General features: G+C 50.5%; 7 protein-coding genes across 7 annotated transcripts; 6 read left to right on the top strand and 1 right to left on the bottom strand.

Moving 5' to 3' along the window:
- Positions 1-9: 9 nt before the first annotated feature.
- On the top strand, positions 10-585 carry M437DRAFT_84368 (uncharacterized protein; the record flags this gene model as incomplete). The annotated part of the gene is made up of 1 exon (XM_041028090.1): positions 10-585. A coding segment is annotated over one exon (576 nt), but the record flags the coding sequence as incomplete, so codon positions are not given.
- Positions 586-4193: 3608 nt separating this feature from the next.
- M437DRAFT_84367 (uncharacterized protein) lies at positions 4194-5006 on the top strand (the record flags this gene model as incomplete). Its single annotated transcript, XM_041028089.1, has 3 exons — positions 4194-4200; positions 4259-4683; positions 4737-5006. 3 exons carry the CDS (start codon positions 4194-4196, stop codon positions 5004-5006), a joined length of 702 nt encoding a protein of 233 aa, XP_040879682.1.
- Positions 5007-6582: 1576 nt separating this feature from the next.
- M437DRAFT_65924 (P-loop containing nucleoside triphosphate hydrolase protein) lies at positions 6583-9350 on the bottom strand (the record flags this gene model as incomplete). The annotated part of the gene is made up of 5 exons (XM_041024662.1): positions 6583-8332; positions 8382-8499; positions 8554-9030; positions 9085-9231; positions 9284-9350. 5 exons carry the CDS (start codon positions 9348-9350, stop codon positions 6583-6585), a joined length of 2559 nt encoding a protein of 852 aa, XP_040879681.1.
- Positions 9351-11133: 1783 nt separating this feature from the next.
- M437DRAFT_65923 (uncharacterized protein) lies at positions 11134-12098 on the top strand (the record flags this gene model as incomplete). Its single annotated transcript, XM_041024661.1, has 3 exons — positions 11134-11352; positions 11405-11746; positions 11811-12098. 3 exons carry the CDS (start codon positions 11134-11136, stop codon positions 12096-12098), a joined length of 849 nt encoding a protein of 282 aa, XP_040879680.1.
- Positions 12099-18323: 6225 nt separating this feature from the next.
- On the top strand, positions 18324-18680 carry M437DRAFT_84364 (uncharacterized protein; the record flags this gene model as incomplete). The annotated part of the gene is made up of 1 exon (XM_041028088.1): positions 18324-18680. One exon carries the CDS (start codon positions 18324-18326, stop codon positions 18678-18680), a length of 357 nt encoding a protein of 118 aa, XP_040879679.1.
- A 2276-nt stretch (positions 18681-20956) lies between these two features.
- On the top strand, positions 20957-21986 carry M437DRAFT_65921 (uncharacterized protein; the record flags this gene model as incomplete). The annotated part of the gene is made up of 2 exons (XM_041024660.1): positions 20957-21658; positions 21804-21986. The coding sequence occupies 2 exons, from the start codon at positions 20957-20959 to the stop codon at positions 21984-21986; spliced, it is 885 nt and encodes a 294-aa protein (XP_040879678.1).
- An 846-nt stretch (positions 21987-22832) lies between these two features.
- Positions 22833-23637, top strand: M437DRAFT_48614 (uncharacterized protein; the record flags this gene model as incomplete). Its single annotated transcript, XM_041021700.1, has 2 exons — positions 22833-22918; positions 23067-23637. Coding segments are annotated over 2 exons (657 nt in total), but the record flags the coding sequence as incomplete, so codon positions are not given.
- Positions 23638-23976: the final 339 nt, after the last annotated feature.

The raw sequence follows: 23976 nt of genomic DNA, 5'->3' as shown, positions 1-23976 counted from the left end.
GAGGAGAAGGCTCCTGCTCAGCCTGTCTCCAAGGGTAAGGCTCCTGCCCAACCTTTGTCTGAGGAGAAGGCTCCTGCTCAGCCCATCTCCAAGGGTAAGGCTCCTGCTCAGCTCGCTCAGGATGTCCCCGTCATCTCTGGACAGAACGCACTCTCTGCTGCCGCCCAAGACATCCTCAACTTGGGTATTCAGCGTTCCTCCCAGCAGATGGCTTCGCCTGCCAATCGTCAGATGGCAATCCTCAGAGCACGTATCCTCGCCAGCCTCTCACCCGCTGCTAGGGCTCTGGTTGACCCTTCTCGCCGCGAGTTCGAAGACCCCGTCGCCCGTGAACTGCTGCGCGAAAGACTTCTTGCTCACTGGAACGCAGAGAGTGCAGCCTTGAACACCGAGCGCGCTGTTGTGCTCCACCAGGCCCATCTCCGCGAGAGTCTGCAGCGTAACCCAGTCCGTCGCGATGTCCGCCCCGAGGTTGATGCCGAGGTTCGCCCTCAGGCTCTTCCTCTTCTCAGTCTTCGTGGCATTGCCTTCCTCCTCGCATTCCTCATGATCTGGGATGCACTTTCTGGCCTTCTCTCTGCTTGAAGCTCACCGCCAGAGCCTCTGTACCATCATCGATTCTGTACTTTTAGATAGCCCTCTTGAATCACAACTCCTTGCATCAAATCCTCTATTGCCAAGCTCATGCTTTGAAGACTGGCCACAGACGTTTTACTTATCCAGTATGAAAAGGATCTGACAATAATGGTTCTATAATCCATATTTTCTCTCTCCCTTGCCAACAAGATTAGAGTAAGTTGTCAACATTGGAGGCGCCATCATTGCCGCTAACATACACCTCACAGCCTCATTGTACTTCCTCAAACTTTACCGCATCTGCCCACTCCCATGCATATCCAGCTTGCAGGTCTGAGTAGACTTCTCGGCTCCAGCATCTTTTGATGTTCGTCACAACCACAGACGAGCCCATCCGATCAACCATCCACCGCAAGGTGCCTCGCACACGCGAGCAAACTGGTGACCAGGAAGAACATGAGCCCTCCAAATCCGACAACTTTCACCAACCGTGTGCATGACCATTCATGACTGCAGAAACCGATCTAGCAAGCACTTCGTGAGAGGTAGGCTAGCACTTAACATTCACGTCCCATACTGAACCGGCAGCGATGTATTGATCACTTCATTTGACTGGTACTGAACGAGAATACCTCATACAAAGTCAGAAGGTTGTCATTGAGCAATGCAGTGACAGTTCAATCGCCCGGAGGTTACCATGTGTGGCCTCAATGTTACCAGCAGCTCCTGTTATTGGCGCGGTAATCACGTTTGAGTCTACGGTCAAACAACCAGTTTTCTCCGCGGCGTAGCTACGCAGCTTCATGTCGTACATTCCCAAGACCCACAAGTATGGCATGACACACAGTATCATCAACATGATGTCTGGTAAAAGAAAAATGACGACAAAACAGCCACCTTGCACTTGACGAGCTGCTAGAGATCATCGAGGTCAAGAATCAGAGCTTGGAAGTGTTCGAAAGAGCCCGATGGACCTTCGATCGAGTCAACCCAGAGAGGCAGCGCTCTCACGACTTTATGGAATATGAGACGCCCATCTCAAGACGAAAACAAAAGGAAAACAGATCGAACCAGCCTCTTGCCAGACGAGAAGTGAGCTGGAGAAAACACGACCACTCCTGCCAATAGCATTGCTATTACAACTTTTACCCCGATGAGCACTTCGATTCCTAAACATGATTTAATAAGGAAAGGTCTGGGAGGTAACGCAAAAGCCGTCCAAGGAAAGGCGACCATATCGAGGAACATTGGCGTAGAACAGATCAGGTACTGCACAGGCAGTGATGAGCCGAGTTTGCTAACGAAATGAATCCAAGCAAGGTGACCCAAAACTGTAAGTACCAGGTCCTCGCTGGTAAGACGTCCCTACCAGAACCCACAGCGCCTGTGTATTCTATGCTTGCCTTTACCAATCAGATCATGCCTCGGGCACAAAGACAATTTTTGAATTATACCTGAGCACATTGGACCCTCCACGCCGACCATGAATTGTCAAAGTCCCTGGTATGGTGTGCTTGTCGCAAGCTCGCAGAGAAGTCTCCCTATCTTGACATTGGAACATGCATATGAGAGTTGAGATAATGTCTGCAGTTGCTCACGGAACTCTAAGTTGCCTGGTCATCGTGGATGTGTATTGAACGGTGTTCCCTTGGCGAGTTTGATAAATCATGGCAGCCTCGATCCAGATCACAGCCGTGGTCCGTTGTTTTACAGGATGTACAGCTCTTACCAAAAGGCTGACTAGCTGGCCGCCCGTCTACTTGTGCTCGAGACCACAAGTACAGCTGTTATACCACAGCGGCATCGTTGGCAGCTGAACGAACACGAGGATTGAGATTGTCGCCTCGGCAAGAGAGTGCTGGCGTAGGCTTTATCCCAGTATACCACGCACCATCAACGTGCTAAGTTTTCTCGGTCTCGCCATTCAATCCCTCTGCTCTCTTCCCTATCCCGTCGTCCATCGCTTCCACTTCGTCTTCCTTGAATCCATTCAGCTCTCGATTCCTCGACAGCAAGCAAGTGACTCGTATGAGCATGACCGAAGCCCCGACCATTTCTGCAGAGCATGAACGGCTCTCTGAACAATGGTACTGGACTCTATGAACTGATAGACACCTTCATCTCTTCAACGCAAAACCGATGGTGCGTTTGTGAAGCCGCCTGCTACATCGCCTTCGGCGTACCGTGTACCAGGAATGTGAAAGGGTTCCTCGGTCTCACCATCGAGTTCCCCTGCTCTCTCCTGGTTCGTCTCTTCTGGTTCATCTCCCTCGCAGCCATGGAAAAAAGCCGGCTCTTACATCTTTGCCGGAAAAGCAGGTGTCCCATGTGAGCATGGCTGAAGCTTTAGCCCTTTTTGCAAAGCATAAAGAGCTCTTTGGAGAATGGTACTAGAAACTCCTAGAAATCACAGGCACTTTTCTTGCGATCTGAAAGTGCGACAAAGCCATCGTTATAGACTGCCATGCCCGAAGTATGGTGGTAGAAATGTTTCAAGACTTAAGTCACCGCAAAGGACTTCGTACTCAGCTTTATCGTCTAGGTAAGAAGGACACGCAAACAGATTTTCTACAGCAACTTGGACCGGAGCCTCATTAGATCTGGCCTCTGGTGTGTAAGACCTCAGTTCGCCAAAAGAAACCATGGCTTTGACCACATGTACGTGTGTAGGCGGATCTTCCTCTGCGTGTGATCAGCATCTCAAGTTGATGTTCAGATATTATTCTGGAGACTCAGAGCATTTCTTTGTCCTCTGAAAAGAGACAGCTATCCAATCCACCCCTGTTCCTCTCGATCTTTTGCCATCTCCATCTCCCAGTTCGTTGCCTCTCCTTTTTGCACTCCTTCCGTTTCCAGTTTCCTTGGCAGCTGCGTCTGCGCCTCCCTCTGCCTTCGTCGACAGGCATCTGGGGTCTCGGGTGATGGTGGGTTTGAAGTCCCCTCGCTGGCATTTCTTGTTCAGCGGCTTTGCGCACGCAACGTCTGTAGTTATCCCGAATCGGTTGTGTTGAGATAATGAGGTGTTATATCGTATGAGGAGAGCAATTCGGTCGAGCACAATGGCTGGGACCATTGTCAGTCGCTCCATGAGAACGAGAGAGGCGACGAGCGGGAGATGTTGCATACTTGACTTCCAAGCATTCACCTTCGGTTGTTGCCCTTGCGTGTTCAACTGCCGCTTGATTTAGCCGCCCATTCTGCTTTTGACTGTCTTGTGAAATTGCCATAATGATTCCCAGGCCATGCATAGTGGCCAGTAGAGCTGATAATTACACACAGAAGTCGCGACTTGTCTCGTCAAGAGTTGAACGAATAGTCCCATGCGATACCACACAACAACCACGCAACTTATTTAAGATAGATATCGGAGCTACCGTTTGGCTTCCTGACAAGTTGACAACCTCTTGTTGTGAAATTACTTGTTTGGTCGAGACATGCTGAATCTCCGCAAGCCTCAGGCCCTCAAACCTCAGGCAAGTGGTCAAAGCTCCACACGAAGTCGGCCTTGGCATTCTCCGGCGTGTTTCGCAACTGTAATATCGACTTTTCCTCCATCAGCACTCTGTCGCAGCTACACGCCCACTGCTCATCGAAAGTTATGCGCAAGTCCCGCAACGATGTCTGGTGAGCCTAGTCTTGACATTCTGCTCGGAATCCCGTTTTGCTAAGAACCTCAAACCAGATGCCCCGCCTGGCGCGCAGTTCGTGCCTCCTCTCGAGCCGTTTCCATCCGAGCCGTTGTCGACTGCCGAAGCTGAACCTTCAGCGCCACAGAATCTAGACGTGACCACAAAAGTGGAACGTTTACAGGTGCATCATATCACCGTCTGTGCTGCCTTGATCAAACACCGCAGATGCGCAGGCTCCACGTCCATGGCCGAGCAAGAACCAGAACCATATTTCGTCTTTCAGGCTCACGCTCAACCACAATGGACAAGAGATCAATACGTCGCAGAAGATGATGGGGATACCGACTGTGTCTGGAATGACAGCGTTGCATCCATCGTCGGTAGGACTTGTGGCCGCACTCTTCGCCCTATGCGATGCAAACGCCAAGAGTCTGGTACATGTCCATTCTATCACGTCTGTCCAGACTTCAGCAAGACTGTATGATCGACTCTTGCACATTGTTCGGCTCCGTATGCTAATGTGTATCTCAGCTCGGTGGATGTCCTTTCCCCTCGCATCACGGTATGCTCGTACACATTAGACCTACTTGCCGCTTCGTTCTCTCCGGCAAGGCTTGTCCACGCCCACTCGATGAATGCCGCTTCGCGCACGACTACGCGCCAATTCGCAGACATCGCGAAATAGTCAGCAAAGAAGAGGGGGAGTATCACCAGGCTCTCCTAAACGGCATAGACCAAAAGGACATTGGACACCCCAAATACTGGCCCACTCCCAAGATCACCGAAGTTCTCTATAGATGAAAACGTCACTATCTCTCCCTTCCATGTTATCCGTGTTCTATGTTTACAACTACCGTGACTATGTACCTCTTACACGATGGTCTCGGACGATGCTAGCCAGACTGTCCACCACCCCGACGCATCCTTGTTTTATGAATATGCTCCCGAATTGGTAGATCAGTCCGTCGTGTCCAAGGCATTAAGACGCGAAAGGCCTTCAGCCCTTGGCCCTACCGCTGTCGTGGGAGCCATCAACTTGTGTTCATGTGTCAACAGATACGCTAGCTGTACTATGGCAGAGAAAATGACTATATCGGCAGCCTATCTCTACATTACTAGCCATTTAATCTCGATCGAGATTTGCTACGAGCAACCTGCTGTAAACGACATAAAGTGTACACGATCATGTACTCGGCTAAGCAGGGACAGGGTGTCTCTAGCACTTACCAAATGCAAACTTCGTTATGACAAATCTGCCTAACTTCTTCCCTTCGCCACGTCCTTGCTATGGTCTATCTTCTGAAGGATAACTTGCTTCTCTGTCACATTCTAGGATTGCTCCCGGCCTAAAATACAAACATAAGCCAGCACTAGGTGCTACATATATTAGAGTACTTTTTTGCAACCCTTGAAGTTCAAGATGACACAATTTTGACTGGCTAGCGATCCAGATGATATTGAACCTTATAGATCACCGGACTTAACGCTGAGAGAGCCTGTCTATACGATTCTTCATCGGCAGCGTTCCTATCTCGCTCAAGTCTGTCGTCAAGACCGTTGTATAAGTAAGGTTCTTTGTAACAAAGTAAGAGGAGCATTGAATCAAGAACCCGAGCCGTCTGGTTCAATTCAGCGCTATCGCCACCATACTTGCAGCTGTTATACACTGTATATTCTACCTTCATAGAATGTCTGCAAGACGTTTCTAACTTGTTGAACGCCTCGAAGATTCCGATCAGCGTTGGACTGGGGTAAACGGTCTTGACGGCCCGTCCTCCCACTATCGGTCCAAGCGTCACTAAGCCCCGGATAACGAATACTTTCGCGATGGCTCTCCCATCCCAAATTCGACAATCCTATTGACGACAATCAGAGAGGAACTTTCGCAGACGCATTTTTTCTCGGATTTCCGTCTCCAAGAACGATCACCTGACCTTACGGTAAACTAGCCTTTTCGGGAAAACTTCTCGCGCTTTCAATATGGTTCAAATGTCAACCTTTGATGACGTGATGTCCAGGTCTTACGGCATCCCCATCCGTGCGTTCTCCCTTCTTCCTTCATCCTCAACCTCAATCTGAAAATCTCACCCAAGTGTCCCTTCCTACCACCAATTCAAGCTTGCTATTGATCGCGTCTACCGCTCAACCGAGCACACCATACTTGCTGTTGCCACACTTCAGATAAGACCAGACTCGTCAAGACACGTCACCCATATCACTTGGTTTGGCTCCTCATGTATTTCATCGATCCGTAATTTTTCCATTCTTGCTTAGCTACTTGTTCCCCATTTTTCATCTATGACCTGAGGAGTATCCATCATATGCTCCAGATCTCCCACTTTTGTGGTCAGAGCTGCAGCACGAAGATGAATCTACCCTAGTTGTTGTTGCGAGGGCCACCGCGACCACGTCCACCGCGACCACGTCCACCGCGACCACGTCCACCGTGACCACGTCCACGGCCATTGTCGCCACCAACAGTATCAAGCATGGCGGCCCCATGACCTCCACGACCACGGCCACCACGACCACGGCTACCACGACCACGGCCACGGCCACGGCCGTTGTTACCGCCGCCATGATCACCGCCAGCGCCATCGACAGCAGCGATGTCAGGAGCAGCGATGTCAGGAGCAGCGATGTCAGGAACAGCGATCTCAGGAACAGCGATCTCAGGAACAGCGATCTCAGGAGCAGCGCAGCCGCTAGCATCGTAACGACCACGACCAGCCATGCGAACGACTGTCTTGGCCTCATACACATTCCATTCGGTGATGGCTTGCTCGACGGTCAGCTGAGGTTCGCGTGCGTTATACATGGCGCGGGCGAATCTAGCAGCCTTCTTGTCTTCCCATGGTATGGTTTCGTCGTCGACCTTCAGACTGGTGCCTTTGGCACGCATGAAGTTGTCGATGTACGACTGCATCACCTCGGCGTCCTGTGCAGTAGAGACGAAATTGACAATCTTGCCTCTGCCGCCATCTCTGCCCACTCTGGCGGATGAGTGGCTGTACATGTAGAGCTTGTCAGGCACGTCGTAGTGAATGATGAAAGCCAATCCGGGGATGTTCAAGCCGCGAGAGAAGGTACCATAAGTCGCGACGACGACTTTGATATCTCCACGAATCAAACTGTCTTGTATGCTTTGACGGTTGATTTGAGACTCGTTGCTTGAGGTGGCGGCCACACGCACGACACCTGCAGTTGTTAGGGCGTCTGCAAGGGCGGTCGTCGAAACTTTGCGCTGCACCAAGATCAGAATGGTCGCGTCTGGAGAGTCAAACTTCGACTGTTCCTCGACTACCATTGAGACGCATTCGGCCTCCTTCTCGAGGAGAGGAATGCGTCTCCACCACTCGTCAACGTCAATGGTCTCGCGCACGTAGAAGCCATAGGTGGTGCAGCGGATGCTGTTGCTGTTGGCCTTTGCATTGCGGGCCAGACCGCAAACAATCTCCCTGGCATCCTGCGTGAAGTCCACATCGATGAAGTGGAACATTGTTTGCTCCGTTGTGGAGGGATGATACAAGATCATGTTGACGTGTCGCAGGGTGTTTTGTGACGACACGAGAGAGTTGCTCTCATCCACGATAATTGTAGTCGTGCGAGAGAAAACGACTGCACCATCAGCGAGGAGATGTGTGATGCGGCCTGGACTGCCCACGAGGATATCGCAGCCTTTTTCGATCATCCAGTAGTTCTCAGCGTAGTCGGCACCGCCATAGGCAGCGGCGATCTTCACATCGATGTCTTTGCCAGAGGCAATGTCCTGGCAATCGCGAAGAACTTGGACGCCGAGCTCGTGTGAGGGAACAATGATTACAACCAGTGGCATTGCGGGCAGCTGTCGGCGCAGGCGTTGTTCGGGATGCTCGTTGAACCAGGCCGATACTGCATTCACAGCGTACATTGCTGATGCGAGTGACTTGCCCATTCCAGGGCAGCCATGGGTGATGGTGTGTGAATTTCTCTTCAAGCTTGTAATCAGGTTGCGTTGCGGTTTCCATAACTTCACGTAGCCGAGCTGCGACAAGCGCTTGTATACGACAGGGTCGAGGTGGCCTTTCATTGTGTCAAGAGTGGTGACATTGTCATCGGCGTCATCGATGTTCAAACTGTCGAGGAATCTGATGGTGGTCAGCGTCGAAGACGAGACGACGAAGACAATCAACTTACTTTGCACGCATGGGGCTCAACTTGAGGCGCTGGGCCTCGCGCACCTGTTCCCAGGCAGCCCACTCTGCACTAGTGCTTGTTGCATTGGGCGGGGCCATGAACATTGCATGGGTAGGAGCTATGAGTCGCCATCAGTGAAAACGTTCGAAGAACAGTCATGTACAGCACTCACCACCATCTTCTTCATCGGCGTCCAGGGTGGCGGTGTCCTGGGCGGCGGTGTCCTGGGCGGCGGTGTCCTGGGCGGCGGTGTCCTGGGCGGCGTCCAGGGTGGCGGTGTCCTGGGCGGCGGTGTCCTGGGCGGCGGTGTCCTGGGCGGCGTCCTGGGCGGCGGTATCTTGGGCGGCGTCCTGGGCGGCGGCGTGGCTAGGCAGTTGACGCACGCGCTCAGTCAAGCCAGGCCAGTTGTCCAATCTGCGGAGAACGTACAAAGCCTCTGGCAGACCACGTGCGGCGAGGAGGCCCTGGAACAAAGCAATGTTTTGGTCGACACGCCTTCCGCCTGCGGAGGCCGAAAGCTCGACCAACATGCGTCTCATCATGCGGTTGTAGTGACGAAAGTTGAGTCTCGCGAAGTCTATCTCTGGGAGGGCATTTTCTCCGACCACTTCTCCCAGGTCGGGATCAGCGGTGGCATTGCGTTGGTTGCCTGAGACACGAATGTCAGTCGTCTAGCTGCCACCACTATCCATTTTCACTTTACCTTGGATAGTCTCATCGAGGGTGACGTGCTCAGCGTTACCGACGGCGACTTGCTCTGCGTTGCCGACGGTGCCATGGTCTGCATTATCAGCGGTGCCGTGCTCTGCGTTGTCGACGGCGCCATGCTCTGTGACTTGATGCTGGTCGACTAACATATACAGTCAGTACAAGATCTCTGCGCATGACAAATTATTGCGTACGTGGTGCGGAGGTACGTCCAGTCATCTTGCCGACTTTGGCGGCCATGCCACCGAAGACAGACAACATTGCGCTTAGTTGTGGTGTGAGTTGAGTGTCGCGAGAAAAAAAAAACGGAAGGAGGGAGTGTGTAGTGACGGAAATCTGGTGAGCACGCTGTTTGTTTGCACACACGACCAAAACTCCCGGCGGAACCATCTAGCATGCCAAGGCAACCAATCAGGGCTCTCGCCATGTTATCCCGACGACTCATTCACTTTGGCATTGTCGAGTAACATAGTCACTGAAAGCTGTCACTTCGTAGGTCTATTTCCTTGACTGCATGACTTGTATTCACGCAGCTCTATCTCCCTCATGCTATGGCTTCACGCATGCAAGAGCTAGATTGGCAAATTTAGCGCCAAAAGTTGCAACAAAGGGTATATGCAGCCTTGAGACATCTGATGGTTGGCATGATGGCCCAGGTGTGTCAAGGCTGCATATCCTCTTTGTTACAGATGCATGTTCCCGCCATTTACGGGTTCGTTTGACGTGTAAAGTGACATCTCTGAAAGCGGTAAAGTTGCTGTTCCTTTGGTCACATCCACCTCAATCCCAAGAACCGCGCCACTGCATCTTTCTCCTCGACCATACAAAACATACGAGTGTGAAATACCGGGTCCTTCGAGGCATGCGTTGCATCGATAACTCATCCTTCGCGTCGTCGACAATGAGTAGGTCCAGGTTCTATGGAGCCTCCCATTTGTCAATCACCATCGCGAGCTCTGGGATACCACTGCTCGCCATCATGCCTAAGGACAACGTTTTTCTGCTGAACCTGAAGTTCTGACTGTTGCGTTGATAGTGTAGCTATCAACCACCTTCTGAAACCTAAGGTGAAATGAATCGTGATGCCTATATTATCTCATCAGTCACAATTGCTTGACCGCTGGCTCTACCAGAGCTTCGAGCCGGAGAGTCAGTATATTGACTCACTGTATGCAATGTCCAGTAAGCAAGAGCAAAAGAGGAAGCATAGGGAACGGAAACGTTTGGCTCCCGTATTTGTATACTGTTGGCTCTTGGATGTGGAACCTCAACGTCCCAGCTGAGGGCAGTTGAGAGCCAGCACAGCAGAGCCCATCGGCACAGCGCCTCCACCTCGTTCGATTGACGCATCGTTGATTCATTGCGTCCGGCCAAAGCTTCCACTGCACAAAAGATTCACAGCACATTACCTGGGACCGATGGGGACATATCGAGTTGCTCGTTGGCTCAGTCGAAGTTTGAACGTCAGCCTACTGGTGCTCACCATCTCGAGAAGGCTGAGAGACGGCACCATTACTGACATTGGTGATTGTTACATGGCTGCTTCTTTGTCTCTACATTGTCCTCTCCTGATACTCGAGCAATGAACACTGTCAGCGACCTCCCTGCTTCGTCATGGTCCACGCAACAGCTATGTTTCAATGCGTCGTAAAGATCGTCAAGCAGGCCATTTCTGAACCCTGGGTCGTAAAGTGGGTACGATATCAGCACGTTGGATGCTTATTGGCTCTTCGTGAGAATGGTCATGTAAGAGAAAGAAGGCATTATACCATACCCTCGTGCTTTGATGGTAGTTGATACTTATTAAAGCCTCAGCAAGCGATACTTGTCAAAGGCTCAGTAAGCGATAACTGCAAATTACATACAGATGTATGTTCTGCACGTAAAGCTGTCAACTCATGGGAAGATGATGTGTGACTATGGAGTACCTTTTATTCCAAGAGTGGTGATACGCGATGCGATTTCCAGCAGCTGACACCAGTCCTTCTGCCGCTTTTGGGACGGGCCAACAGTTCGCTCATCACGTATTGTGCTGGCCTGTCACATGTTCGCTGCCTTCTCTTCTGTGAACTTGGACGAGCCGTGCGCAAACGACACCGCCAAGTCCGTTTGTTCCACCACACAAACGATTCCGTTGCATCTCACGCGGCTCTTTTGCGTCGCCCGACACGCCAACTCAAACTCCTCGCAAACCGCAACGATGGAGGACTCGCAGCTCGCTGAGCACAAACACACCGACAGTATTCAAGATGACTCGAGCAACGTAAGCAAAAGGTCAAATCAAAACTTTTGACAGTGTGTTAACATAGACACAGAAACGCCGCCGGCTCGAACAGCACGTCAGAGTCGCCTCGATGAATGAAGAAGATCTTACCGACCCCGAAGCATCGCTTGCTACAGTCCCAGTGAAGTCATCCGACATCCTTTCGCTGGACTTCACCAGAGTCGATTACCCTGACCCCGCTGGTCGTAATCAAGAGAGAAGTTATCTCCTGGCTCAAATGCCTGATGGCAGTGTTCGTACCGAGTCGACCTGGAGTCCTCACATTGCTTCTCTCCTTGGTCGTGCTTGTGGTCGTTCCTTGAAAAACAAGACGTGTAACAACCCCGCCTGTCCCTACCTACATATCTGCAAGGCGTGGGAGACCAGACCTCAGGTGAGCCATCGTTGCGCCAGCGTGCCTCGCCTGGCTTTGACCGTCCGAGCTGACTTCTGCGTAGTCCGGAGGCGAGGGCTGTCCTCACAACTCCCTCGAGCACGATGGCCTGATCCATGTGCTCCCCACCTGCCTATGGGAGCGTAAAGGTCATGGTTCTTGTCAATTCGGCGACTTTTGTCATTATGGACATGATCACATGGAAATCCGCCGCCACCGCGAGTCTTTACCTCAGATGGAAGTCGCCCACTTCAAGTCGAATGGAACATACCCGAAGCCCACCTTCACAACAGTCAGATCCGACAACGATATGGAGCCCAGCTACGTGGTCAATCTTGCTGATGAGTCCTAGATTCTTGGACCCAGTTGTGTGTATCCTTCCAGTAAATCCTTAAATGTCAAGACTGACCAGTGCCCATAGTCTGGATTTATCCTCCATCGAGACCCCGGATGACTCGAAGTCAGAGAATGTCGATGGGATCCGAAGTAGCATCGACCATAACGCCAAACCAACGGACTTCGTATTGTGACTCGAAAACGAGGACAGAACGAAGTACAAGGAGAGATGCGGCCAGTGTTACACACATCTCCCCCAGACATACCCCCTTCTAAACTACATAGAAAAAGCAGCCAATCCCAATCACAGTTTGCTATCAAAAAAAGTAAGAAGTCTTCACAGTGTTGATCATGGCCTCAAAATGCACGACGTCCGAAAATTCATGTTACCTGGACAATGAACGTAAGAAATAAAGTTGGCATGCGCATGAAAGCTCAGAACAAACATACAGTCAGGTTCAAAATGTTTGTATGCTGACAATGTCTGTCTAACTTGATGTTGGAGGCAGGTTCAGTTCCTCTACTCAGCCGACTCCTACGAGTCTCCCGACACTTTCTTGTAATCCTAAGCAGCCCAATCTTCACTGTATCAGAAGTATTAAGGGTACTTGGACTTCGCATACTCATCATACGTTGCCGTAGAGCACCGTTCCATGAAAGAATGCAACATTTTCGTACTATCCAGTGAGATTTAAGTATACGTCCGAACATCTCGTCCTCTCATACTTACTGTATCCGAACCAGCGGGTTCCTCTTTCCATCTTCAGGTTAATACAGATGGAAGCTCGGTTGACGCCTTTGGAAATGAGCTCACTGTATCGCTTCGACGCCATCCGAGTATAGTCTTGTTGTTGCTCTTGAGGCACACCTATCATCCATCTTTCCTCCTACATAGGGCAAAGGACGGTGAGCTTGACCCAGTGGATCTGGGCATACAGGGAACGTGGCTGATCGTGCACCATGGACCATGTCTTCAAATGGATGCACTAGTCGTCAAGGTTCAGCGCTGGTGGTCATGAACACGTTTCAACGACATCAAAGAGTAGTAGGAAAGGCTGAATTAAATCCTTGAACTATCTTATGACAGTCAAACATTTAGCGACGCATTCTTGTTCCAGTCAATCCCTACTTCATCCTCTCTGCTCTTTCTTTCTGCCTTCTAAGACTACGTCGTAACTACAAGGCATCTTCCCTGGTATGCCATAATTGTTACAGCATATGATGTATATTGCGAAGCGCTACATTCTGATGCACCTCAATGATCAGCAAAACGATCTTTGAGACCAGGATGTTGGCTGGAGATGGAAGCGTGAGGCGGAGTCCAGTCGCAACGCCAAGTAGCAGTCTGCTTCTCGCTTTCATCTTTAGTCGCCTCTTCTTCATCTGGTTCTTCATCATCGTCATCATCATCTCCGAGCCCACATAGGATGTCCTCGGACAATGTCATGAGAGACCTTCCTGGCGGTTCAATAGTTCAGGTGTTGTGTAGAACCCTATGACTCGAAATTGTAAAGAAAGTGGTGGACCTTGTTATCGTAGTTCAGATGTGGCTTGGCTTTGTGAATGTACTTCGTGGTCTTGTGTTCTCATTTACCAGGGACTCCATGTCCGGGCAGACAATCTTAGAACCCTGCTAATCAAGATCTCCATGGCCGTTCTTGGTGATGAAAGATGTTGCGTAAGACAAGTCACGAACTCTATTCAATTGCTGTCAAACGGGGCCCCCTTAGGCATTCCAGTACTAGCAGCCATGGTCTTCTCACAAGCATGCTCAGCATCAAGAGCAGTATGCAAAAGTCTGCCATGCTGCTAGTTCATCCTTGCTGTCGGAGCCACATCATCGGTAGCTATGGAGAATAGCCACCCGAGCTTCATCGGGGCAACTAGGTCGCCTGGGGTACTTGAGCATGGCGATGAGCATTTTACTCTCGAGCATACACTTCCTGTAACAACGAATACTTTTATGAATATCATACATGAACAGAGCCAACCGTCAGGTGAAGCTTGGTACCACAATACCATGGTTAGTCTGGAGCGATGGAAATTGCCGTTATGTTGACAGCAATGAGCAATGACAAGACTTCCAATCCAGGACATGGCTTGAAACTGACAGCGGCTATGTAGGAACCGAGGTTGGAGCGCCAGGAATTCAGTTGCATGTTCTATGCAAAGCTGCCAGAGGAATAGAAGTGTTTGAGATCAAGACCCCGCTCCGGCCTCATCTGAGAGAGGCAAAGATCGGCAAGTGCTTGGACAGCTTCCAGAACAGCTATTGAACAGTCGGGGCCGATGGCTGGAGAACCAGTACAGTTGTATCATCTTTTTTTTCGGTGGTGTTGTGATCCCCAAGTCTATCTCCTCAATGCAGACAATCTGACGATCGTTTGCCGTTGAAGTCTGCGACTTGCTGGCTCTCAATCGGCCGTATAGATAGCCTCGTTCAAGGAATGATGGGCGACACGACTATACTCGATTACAGTTGTCTCCGGCTTTCATGTCATAAGCAGAACGCACAACTAAAGACTCTGAGGATAGAGGACAATGTACCTGTGGTAGTCATTGGTGGATAGGCATGTTCTCATCGCAGACGGTACGGCGGTGGTGCACCTTACCCACCCACATGGCAGCTAAGCGTAGATATGTTGTGGTCAATAGGACAGAATCTTCGTTGAGTGGGTCAGTGTGTAGTGTTGGCAGTTTTGCATCGGTCTGTGTAACAAGTCGAGGAAAACAAAACGTGTAGTTGGCATACGCTCTTCCACTGGGGCTTGCGGTAATGCCGAGTGCTCCGGATACGTCCCCATCCACAGAGCTACGAGTAGATGGCAGCTTTGTGTCAGCTCTGTGTAATCGTCCAGACATATCACCCCACGAGGTATGTTGTAGTGATCTGTGCCACAAGGATCTTCATCAAGGGTTGTGTGCGAAGTACGACAGGGTCGCCCAACCAGCCACAAATGGTAGCTCCCAAGAAGAACTTGATTTGTGCCAGCTACTGATGCACGGCATGATTCTATACTAGATCTCTCGGGGTTCTTATTGTCCTACGCCATGCTAGCACTCAGCACAACTTGTCTAGTTCATCAATCAGAAACTCAGTACAAAGGCCGCTCTACCCTGTTTCCACGATCGGTAAATGTGTCCTGACCACTTCGCTCGATGTTGATGTAACTCCATCGAACCAGCGTGCCCTCTGCATGGCCCAAAGTGCTACACAGTTCATCAGGAAGCAATACCATCACGGGTGAGCTCATAGGAACGACATTCGAGACCCTTGTGTTCATGTCCATGTCGAAGCCAATCCGCTTCTTGGACTTGAACCAAGCCCGATTACAGACATTGTTCTTGAGAATTTGACCAAGCTGTCCTACATGTCATGCTTTTACCCAACACAAGATGCTAGGATAATCCATCCTGAGATATCGTCTACTGCCCAGAGCTGTTCGTTAGAGTCATCATCACATCATGTCACATCCAAATCGATCTCCGCCAAGGTTGCGGGTCCGGACAGGACTACGGGCATCAATCCAATGGCTAATCGTCCTTGTCCAATACTGTATGCTCTGATATGGAAGCCAAATATCGTCCAGAAGTCTTGCTGCACGTGCCCCTGCATACCCGCACAGCCACAAGCTGACAGCTCATAGCCACAGTGGGATCACCCTTCACGGACGGCGCCTAAGTCCTTCTTCGCAACTACATCCTCCAACTCTAGGCAATGGGCATCTTGAACTGCGCTTATCGCCGTCAACATATATTACAGCCAACTTCTCATCAAATCTAGACTGTCCAGATGTGTTGCATCATCTGCCAAACCCGAATGTCGCCGAAACCCTGCGCTGTAAGTTTATCGTTGTCCTGTTGCATCTTTGACACCTTTACTCACCATTCTCGCCGACAGCAAACCTTTCGGGCGCCGATATACGATCATCCTCCCTGCCACTCCGCCATGTACCTTCAACGCATATGCCACTCTCGTCGCGTGTAGCCCCTCACAAGAACCCTGCCTTTCCAAATGTCGACTTGGTCTTGCCTCTCCATACACTCTGCCCTGTCGATGTCTACAGATTGAACGTTGTCAGGTTCGTTCTCAACCCTCAAGCTCCAAGCAACCCACCCTTCCCAGGATACGCAGCAAACCGCTTTCAGCTATCCAGGTGCACCTGTAGCTGTCAAACCAAGCATGCACCTGCCCTGCATCTCTTTCTCAAATCAAGATCGATTTTTCGTATCAAGTGGCTGTCTTTCGTCAAGCAGTAACGCTTCATGCTCACATAGCGTGGAGCTCTGCCTTTTACACTCGCCAATGGCCGTCCGCGGTCTTCGATCCTCCACTCCTTACTGTGAGCCTATCACGCCAATTGCTCACTCACTACTCCCAAGTAGCGACGAGGAAGATTCTTATACTTCCGCTGAAGTCTGTCGCGGCCACATGTTCCAGTCAACGGGGCATTCTAACGGTCGAAACGGAATCTGCTTCCTACGGTTTGCCATGGATTTCTGGCCGTGATTACCTGGCACTGCCACTACCCCATTATGTATCTCGAACCGGAGCTCCTGAGTCGAACAGCTCAGTCACCAATACGTAGGCTCTCAAAAATGCTGTGACGAAGAACGTTGAAGCTCCTGCTTTTATCAGGACCGACTCTGCCCACAACCAACATATCTATGCTCAGACCAAGCTGCCCCACCTGCCACGAGACCACACTCGAGGAGCAAGTGGAAGCCAACAGAAGAGCTCTAAACAAGATGAAGAGGATGTCAACAAACAAGGAAGTACTCCAGAGGTTTCAGCAGTAACCACGAGATCTTCAGCCTCCACTCATCCCCGCTACTCAGCCAGAGTTCCCAGATGTACGCTGCCTACATCATGTGTCAGTCAAAAAATGCCCTCAAGAAAAGCCATACTAAGCATCTGCTCGTGGCTCTCTTCCCTACCCTTGCTTATTCATCGGCCACCTCGGGCTCCTGACACTATTGCCATTACCGCTCGTCATATCGCCTTCGCGCTAGCTTCTTCGATTTTGAACAATGAACATGCCGGTGTCAATCTCCTGGCTCAACTCACTATACCTGCCGCTGCCAAATATCCAAGTCGCCTTCATTCTTGTCGCTCGCACTCTCCGCCATCCTGTCCATTGCCCTACGGTCCAAAAGGTTTCCGTACCCACTTACGTCGCGCATGCCACTCTTGTTACTGTCCTCATGGTTTGCGACTTTTGGATCACGACTGCAGATATAACAAGACGCAACAGATCCCCAACAGTCGCATGACTGCCAACACGACAAATTCCGGTCTCCTCCACAAAATTCACAAGGTCTTCGTCTGTGGCGTTTGGGACCACGTTCCCCTATCAAACTTGGTCGTTGTTGGCGATCAATCAAGTGGAAAGTCACCCGTTCTCGAGGGCATCGCCAAGCTGCCTTTTCCCAGAGACACAGGCTTGTTCACAATATTCGCTACTCCGCCGTGCCAAAACCGCCAGCACAACTGTCACGATCATCTTTCACAAAGATGCTACACAAGCCTACACTGATAAGCTGCGCGCTTGGAAGAGTGTGACCAGAGCGGGCGAAAATGTTACCAATGCTGCCATTGACTCAGTTTCTTTCTCCAATACCACACTGGAAGTGCACGAGCTCGTGGCTCTGTCAGATCTCACTGATGATAAAGATTGCAAATCGACCTTCTCCGAGGACGTGCTCAAGGTGGAGGTGACCGGCCCAGAGCAAGAGCATTCGGCAGCGGTCCTTTTATTCAATTCGTCAGCACTGTTGTTTGACCGACATCAAAGTGTCATTCGTCTCACTAGAGATCGGATCTTACTTGTTCCTTGTCGAAAGGGGTGCACGTTCACTGATCAAAAGCCTGCGACTAATTACCGCCAACACATCCAAGTCTGCGTGCTTTAGACTTACCAACAAGCACTGATCCCTCTTATTTAAACTGTATGTGCTTATTGTAATGTTGTCCTTTCTATCGAAACAAGCTAACATGCAGGTTTCAAGGAAATTTTCGACCTCAACTATAGACTGCTAGAGCGGACCAAAATATTACCATTCGGGCGGCTCCTCGTGCGCCAGAGGCCATCGATGGCGCCAACCAGACCACGACTATCACGGGTACTTCGAAAGGAAACAGGTCGATACTTGGACGCGTGTTCGAGACCCTGTGCAACGGTTTCACGACTGCACGAGGTTTGCCATAGTCGACGTTCCGGGCAACTTCAGAATCGCGACTATGAGTGTAGCCACTCTAGCTTTGCGGCATGGTATCCCTCACAAGCATGCTTCACAAGACCATGCCGCAAAGCTGTTCACTTGGAAGAACGTTACCAATGCTGCTCTTGGACCAGCCTCACTCTCGAAAGCCATGAAAGACGTATACGAGCTCATGCGCCTGTCGGATTCTGCTGAAGATGGCGACGACAAGTCCACTGTCGCTGAAGATGTGCTCAAAGTAGAAGTGGCTGGACCCGAGCAAGAGCACTTCTCCGTGGTTGACGTTCCAGGCACCTTCACAATCGCCACCGAGGGGATATATCACTCCAGAACAAGACTGTCTACAAGCACTCAGATTTCAAGCACTACTGTCTAGTGTTTTGGTGACACACGATAGCAAACCTCCCTCTCACACAGCTGCTTGCTCTGTTGCTATGTCAGCTGATTGCGTCTGGCTGCAGCAGTGCTCGTTCTGATATCAAGCACTGTCGGGGGTTTCAAAAGCCCGAGGCCACTGGTTTCTATCGTTCGACTGCTTCTCAAATTATTTCTGCCTTGTTGCGACAACCTCAACACCGCACCGCACATGCAAGATGACATCGGGGTTTTCTGTCCCGCTTAACCAGCGTCTCGCATGGACACTGGTCCTTTCAATAACACTTTGGCCAAGTCCCAAGACAGCATGATCTTCTGCTGCCTAAGGCGTGCATTGGCGTGCCGACATGAACATCTATATATAAGGCTGCACCACTCATGAACTCAGTTTCTGAGTATGATAGCAGTCACTCCGGTCAGACTCCCAGACCATGGCATCTATGCAATGTTGACGACACGACCAACGTTTACTCTCTCGGTCAAAACAGTCACTAGCCAGGCCTCGATTCGGCATCGGTGGAGCAGGTCGAGATTACTGTTAGCCTTCAAGCTCTTCGCGGGTACTACGCTAGCGTCCGCACTTCATCCAACAGAGCCTCGGTCAACCTTAACGTGGCGAGCGCAGCATTCTACAAGCGCGAGCCACTCATGGATCTCGTTTCTGAGTATGTTGGTGGTTACTCTGGCCGAACCCCAACAGCACACGACGTGGTAAGAGCTGAAGCTTTCGTTCGTGTGTTTCGAGCCAGGACGAACTAGCCCAAGGCTCTTGACGCAAATAGCAAGCCCCAGGAAGATTTCCAATGTCGTCCTCAGACCTCGTCCGGCTTCAAGAGCGTCCTTGACCTGAGTCTGTGTACCAGGCATGGCAATGCTACAGCTTTTACTTCTTCTGCACGAATACGACGAGGCCGCGAGCCGCAGCCATTAGTATTTCGGCCTTCAAAGAATCAACACGGCATCACTCTTCAGCACCCAGAGCTGCATGTCTTCGGTGTATATACAACAAGCGATCCTTCATACCTCCCCAAGCTACGGCTCGTGGTATTTCCGTTCTTGAGTCTGTTGCACAAACAAGGAGTCGCAGGCTAAGCAGGACTTTGGAACCTGATGAACGTCAAGTCTTTTTGAACCTGGTCCATTTGGTAGATGGTCTTATACCGGCCAAGACGAGACACCTGTCGCGACATCATCGATGAGAGCGACGAGATTTTTGGTGTAAAGTCGCAGCTTGTTTATCCCGTCGGCAGTCAAGAAATGCTGGATGGAAAGGGTGAACGCTGGCCGATTGCGCAAGGTGTGCTTCGCCGAGTGAAGCACACCTTGCCCTTAAGCCTCTCGAAGCAATTTCCTTCACAGATCAACGCGACCATGGGCAACAAGTTCATCCCTGACATTAACGTTCTGGACCCTGCTATATTCTATCGCCTTCCAGATTTGCTCGTCGATGATGCTTTCGAAGGTTAAATCGCTGGTGTGGGTTTACACTACTTCTCAGTTAAGGATCAGACTGCCATTCGAAACTTCATCTATTACCGCGAGGTTTCTAAACAAGATCTTGCTACTCTCTACAAGAATTGTATCGGTTCATCACACTAGAACACGATTCTTATTCTTCACGGTTTGTTCGCTCGTGACATTTTATCTTTTGTTTTGCTACGCAAAAGATGGCTCGTTAAGTACGGGCTTAATCCGGCTCGCTGCCTAATGGCTATTCCATATTAAGCAAAAGGCATACCGACTTAGAACTCTGAATTTGGTCACGCGGACTTCGGTGTCGTTTTGACCTGCCTAAGCTACTATTATACTAGTTTGAGCATGGCATAGGTTGAAGATTGTTTTAGAATCTTGCTTAAGGATACTAATGCTTAGGACATTTACACTGGTTGGGCATTGGCAAGCAATCTTCCTGCCAATTTCTCCTCATTGGACTCCATAAATTTGGACGACCGCCTTCTTTGCCAAAAATCACTCTTTCATTTACAATTTTATCCAGTTGCGCGACATGGCAGAGTATGACCTCGCCATAATCAAACGCGATTGCGTTGACACCGGACACTGGATCGCAATTCTCATTTTTCAGGGATACTTCGCTCACGACCTGTTGTCGTTTCTACTTCAGAGAAAGAGATGGCTTGTTGAGTGCGAAGCTGATTTAGCGCGTTGTTTGATGGCGGTGCCATTTCCTCCATTGTCACTCTCTTCGACCTTTTTCCCCAATTCCAGCACCAATCTTCGTCATCGTGGCTGAGACCAGCAAGCGTTTCATCGCCAAGTATGGCAAGTCCGACGGCCAGCGGAGACCTTTGGTTCAGCTCAACACGAACGGTCATTACATCAATTGCGCGGTGTCGAAAGCACCACCCAACAAATACCTCTTGCACAGTGTCAAGTCAAGCCCATGTGCGATGTGGAGTGTGGTCTTTCATCAATGGTGAGCTGGTTTTTGTGCCACACTTTGTCGACCCACGGCGTGGCAGAGTCTTGTTTGGCCATCGTCAATTGGCTCTCCTGTATGAGGATAGCAACAGCCTCGACAGTGGATCTGCATATCGCATCAACATCAACTACTTTGATATTGGCACAGCAACGACAGGTGGCTACAAATGTCCAACAGTGACTTTCGCTCTACATATCTCACCCACCCTCTATTCCAAGCCTTCGGGAGAGCTCGCTGCGGCATTAGCGAGTCTCAGCATTGTCAACGGACTCAAGCTACCCCCCTTGAAGAAGATGCGAGTCACAAGCATAAATCAGGCTCATTCGGATGTGGTTGGTACTTGCTTTGTATACCAGATACAGCTTGCCCACCGCACACAGCTGCTTTGTCGACTCGACTGCGTTTGTTCTGCACCTCCAGCGCGACGATTGGAAGCAGCTCTGTCTGACGGCGATACGCTCGAAAACGTTGCTCTAGAACCTCAACTGCAAGAGCTGAGCCTCATTCAGCACTTGACTCTGCCCACCTCTCAATGGCTGGTTCGCATAGGCGTGCCCACTCGAAAGATCGAGAAAACCCTGAGAGCCGACTCCAAGTCCGAAGACCTTTGTCAAAAGCGGGCATGTAATAGTTGTGACACTGGCTAGCGTCCTTTATGGGTGCATTACTCTATATATCTCACAGGCCTACATCTGCGCCACTGATGTTTGCCCTCATCTCGCTTTGGGGACCAACTACAAAGCACGGACTTGCGGCGGCTTACTTGCTCATGCTTGCCCAAACCACTTTGGCGAGACAAACCCAGCTTTGATCAAGGCAAGGGCGTTCCGTGTATGGCATCGATTCGAGCGCGTATTGCAGAAGTGACAGGATTGTGGCGTCATGCCAGGTCTTCACGACAATCTTCTCTCATCGGACTCCTTCGATGGCCCAAATCTCCTTCGGAAAACACACTTCTTTAAGATGTGGTTTAACCACGAGTGCGTCGACCTCTTCCTCAACCAAATTCTCGTTCCAAGAGAGGACACTTGGGAAATGTCAGCCTGCTGCAGGGTTCTCGTACGATCTGCGCACCACATTCGTCCCGCAGGATGACCTTTGGAGTCTCTGCCAGCTTCAAACCTTCGCCGTTCAGACTATGAACTTGGTGCTGCGAAGAGCCATCATGACTCCGATCTTCGACTTTGGATTGGGGCCATTAGTCAACGCAGCTTCACTGAGGTCCTTGCTGCGCAATTCGCCTCCTACCCGTTACGTGTTTGATCGACTTGTACACCACGCTCGTCATGTGGATTGTCACTTCAGAACCCGTAAAAACGGCGTTACCCTCCACGACGGGATCCCTGTCTACTCTGTCCGCAGGCTGGAGACAGGACTTAGCGTTGCATCAATGACTCGAATAACAATATCTTATGGACGTAATCTGCCTATCATGCGTCTTGCTTCGGCCTTAGTAAACATTTTGTTGCTTTCTTGGCCAGGTTGATACGGACCAGCACTTGGGTGTCATCATTCGCAAGAAAGGGGATTTCATGTGCATGAACCTACGGTGGAATACGCTATAAACATTCCTCGCGGAGACCTTGTCCGCAAGAAGAACACTCCCACCGACGACACCAGGCACGACGATCCTGGAGACCTTGTTGGTGAACAGAACACTCTCACCAACCATACTGTCTTACTGGAGAGCAGCCGGTCTCTACGGCTGCCGCTTGCCCACTGACCACAATAGTTCTGAGTCGCAGCTTTAAAAGGGACTCCACGTTGCACCAGGAACTCCAGCAACGATATCTCAACGAGTTCATCCGCACCACCACGTGACTCGCGCTGTACTTGGTAAGCAACTTCTTCTTGCTTCTAGGGGCAAGACCAAGGTGCAAACTTGCGCTTTTAATATTTTTGCTTACTCGAAACACTTTGTCGGCAAGATTCTACCTGTTCGTCAAGGCGAGGGCTCGAAGAACGATATCTCACGGACTTTATTTGCACTACCAATGTCAAATCCTTTGGACTTGGTCAGTACCCTCCTCTTGCGTTCGAAGGCGAGATCGAGATTCGAGTTTGCGCTTTCAAAGCTTATGCCCGCTCGAGATACTTCGTTGACGAGATTCTGGGCCTTCATCCAAACGAGATGATCCTATGCATCGATTTCTCTCGAGAGCGTGTTGTAGACTTTGCCTCCCAGTGTCGCAAGCTTGGGGTGCCAGGCCAGATTTTCACAACAGAAAGCAAGAACTCGAAGACCATACAGCAATTCCGCAATGGACAGTGCAAGATCATGCTCACGACACCTGCGGGCTTCGGAGACCCTCGTCACGAGAAAGTCAAGACTGCTGTGATCTTTTCATCCCTGTATGAAAGCCTTTACACTGACGAGGATAGCCCTAGACCAGGGGTATACAAACGACGTCTTGATCTCTTGCGCGAAGCTGTCGAGAGTATTGGACCAGCTGAGAAGAAGGCCAAGGTCTACATCTTTGTGGCTGAACACACTACTAAACAGCCTATCATGTTGTGATCTTCGCATCTCCGTGTCAAAGCCTCTACACCGTTGCGAACGGGACTCTCGGCCAAGCATATACGACCGATGTACTAATCTCTTGCGCGCATCTATCGAGAGTGTTCGACATGCTGGTGGAGGGGTACGCACGCACTCAGAATGGCCTACGGATGAGTGGCGTACTGACAGATATTCCAGCCTACCTGCAGACGTTGAGGAACTCGTCGACGCAGCAATAGCCGATGAATTTGACAGCCATGGACATGAGGTCGTCGAAGACCTTCGATATAACAACAAAATGGGTTGACCCGAAAAAGTTGTGAGATTCCAAGCATATCGAAGCCGAGAACCAATGCC

Source organism: Aureobasidium melanogenum, assembly GCF_000721775.1.
Source record: "Aureobasidium melanogenum CBS 110374 unplaced genomic scaffold scaffold_10, whole genome shotgun sequence".
In the NCBI taxonomy this organism is placed as follows: Eukaryota; Fungi; Ascomycota; class Dothideomycetes; order Dothideales; family Saccotheciaceae; genus Aureobasidium; species Aureobasidium melanogenum.
This window is presented reverse-complemented; position numbering and strand designations above follow the sequence as displayed.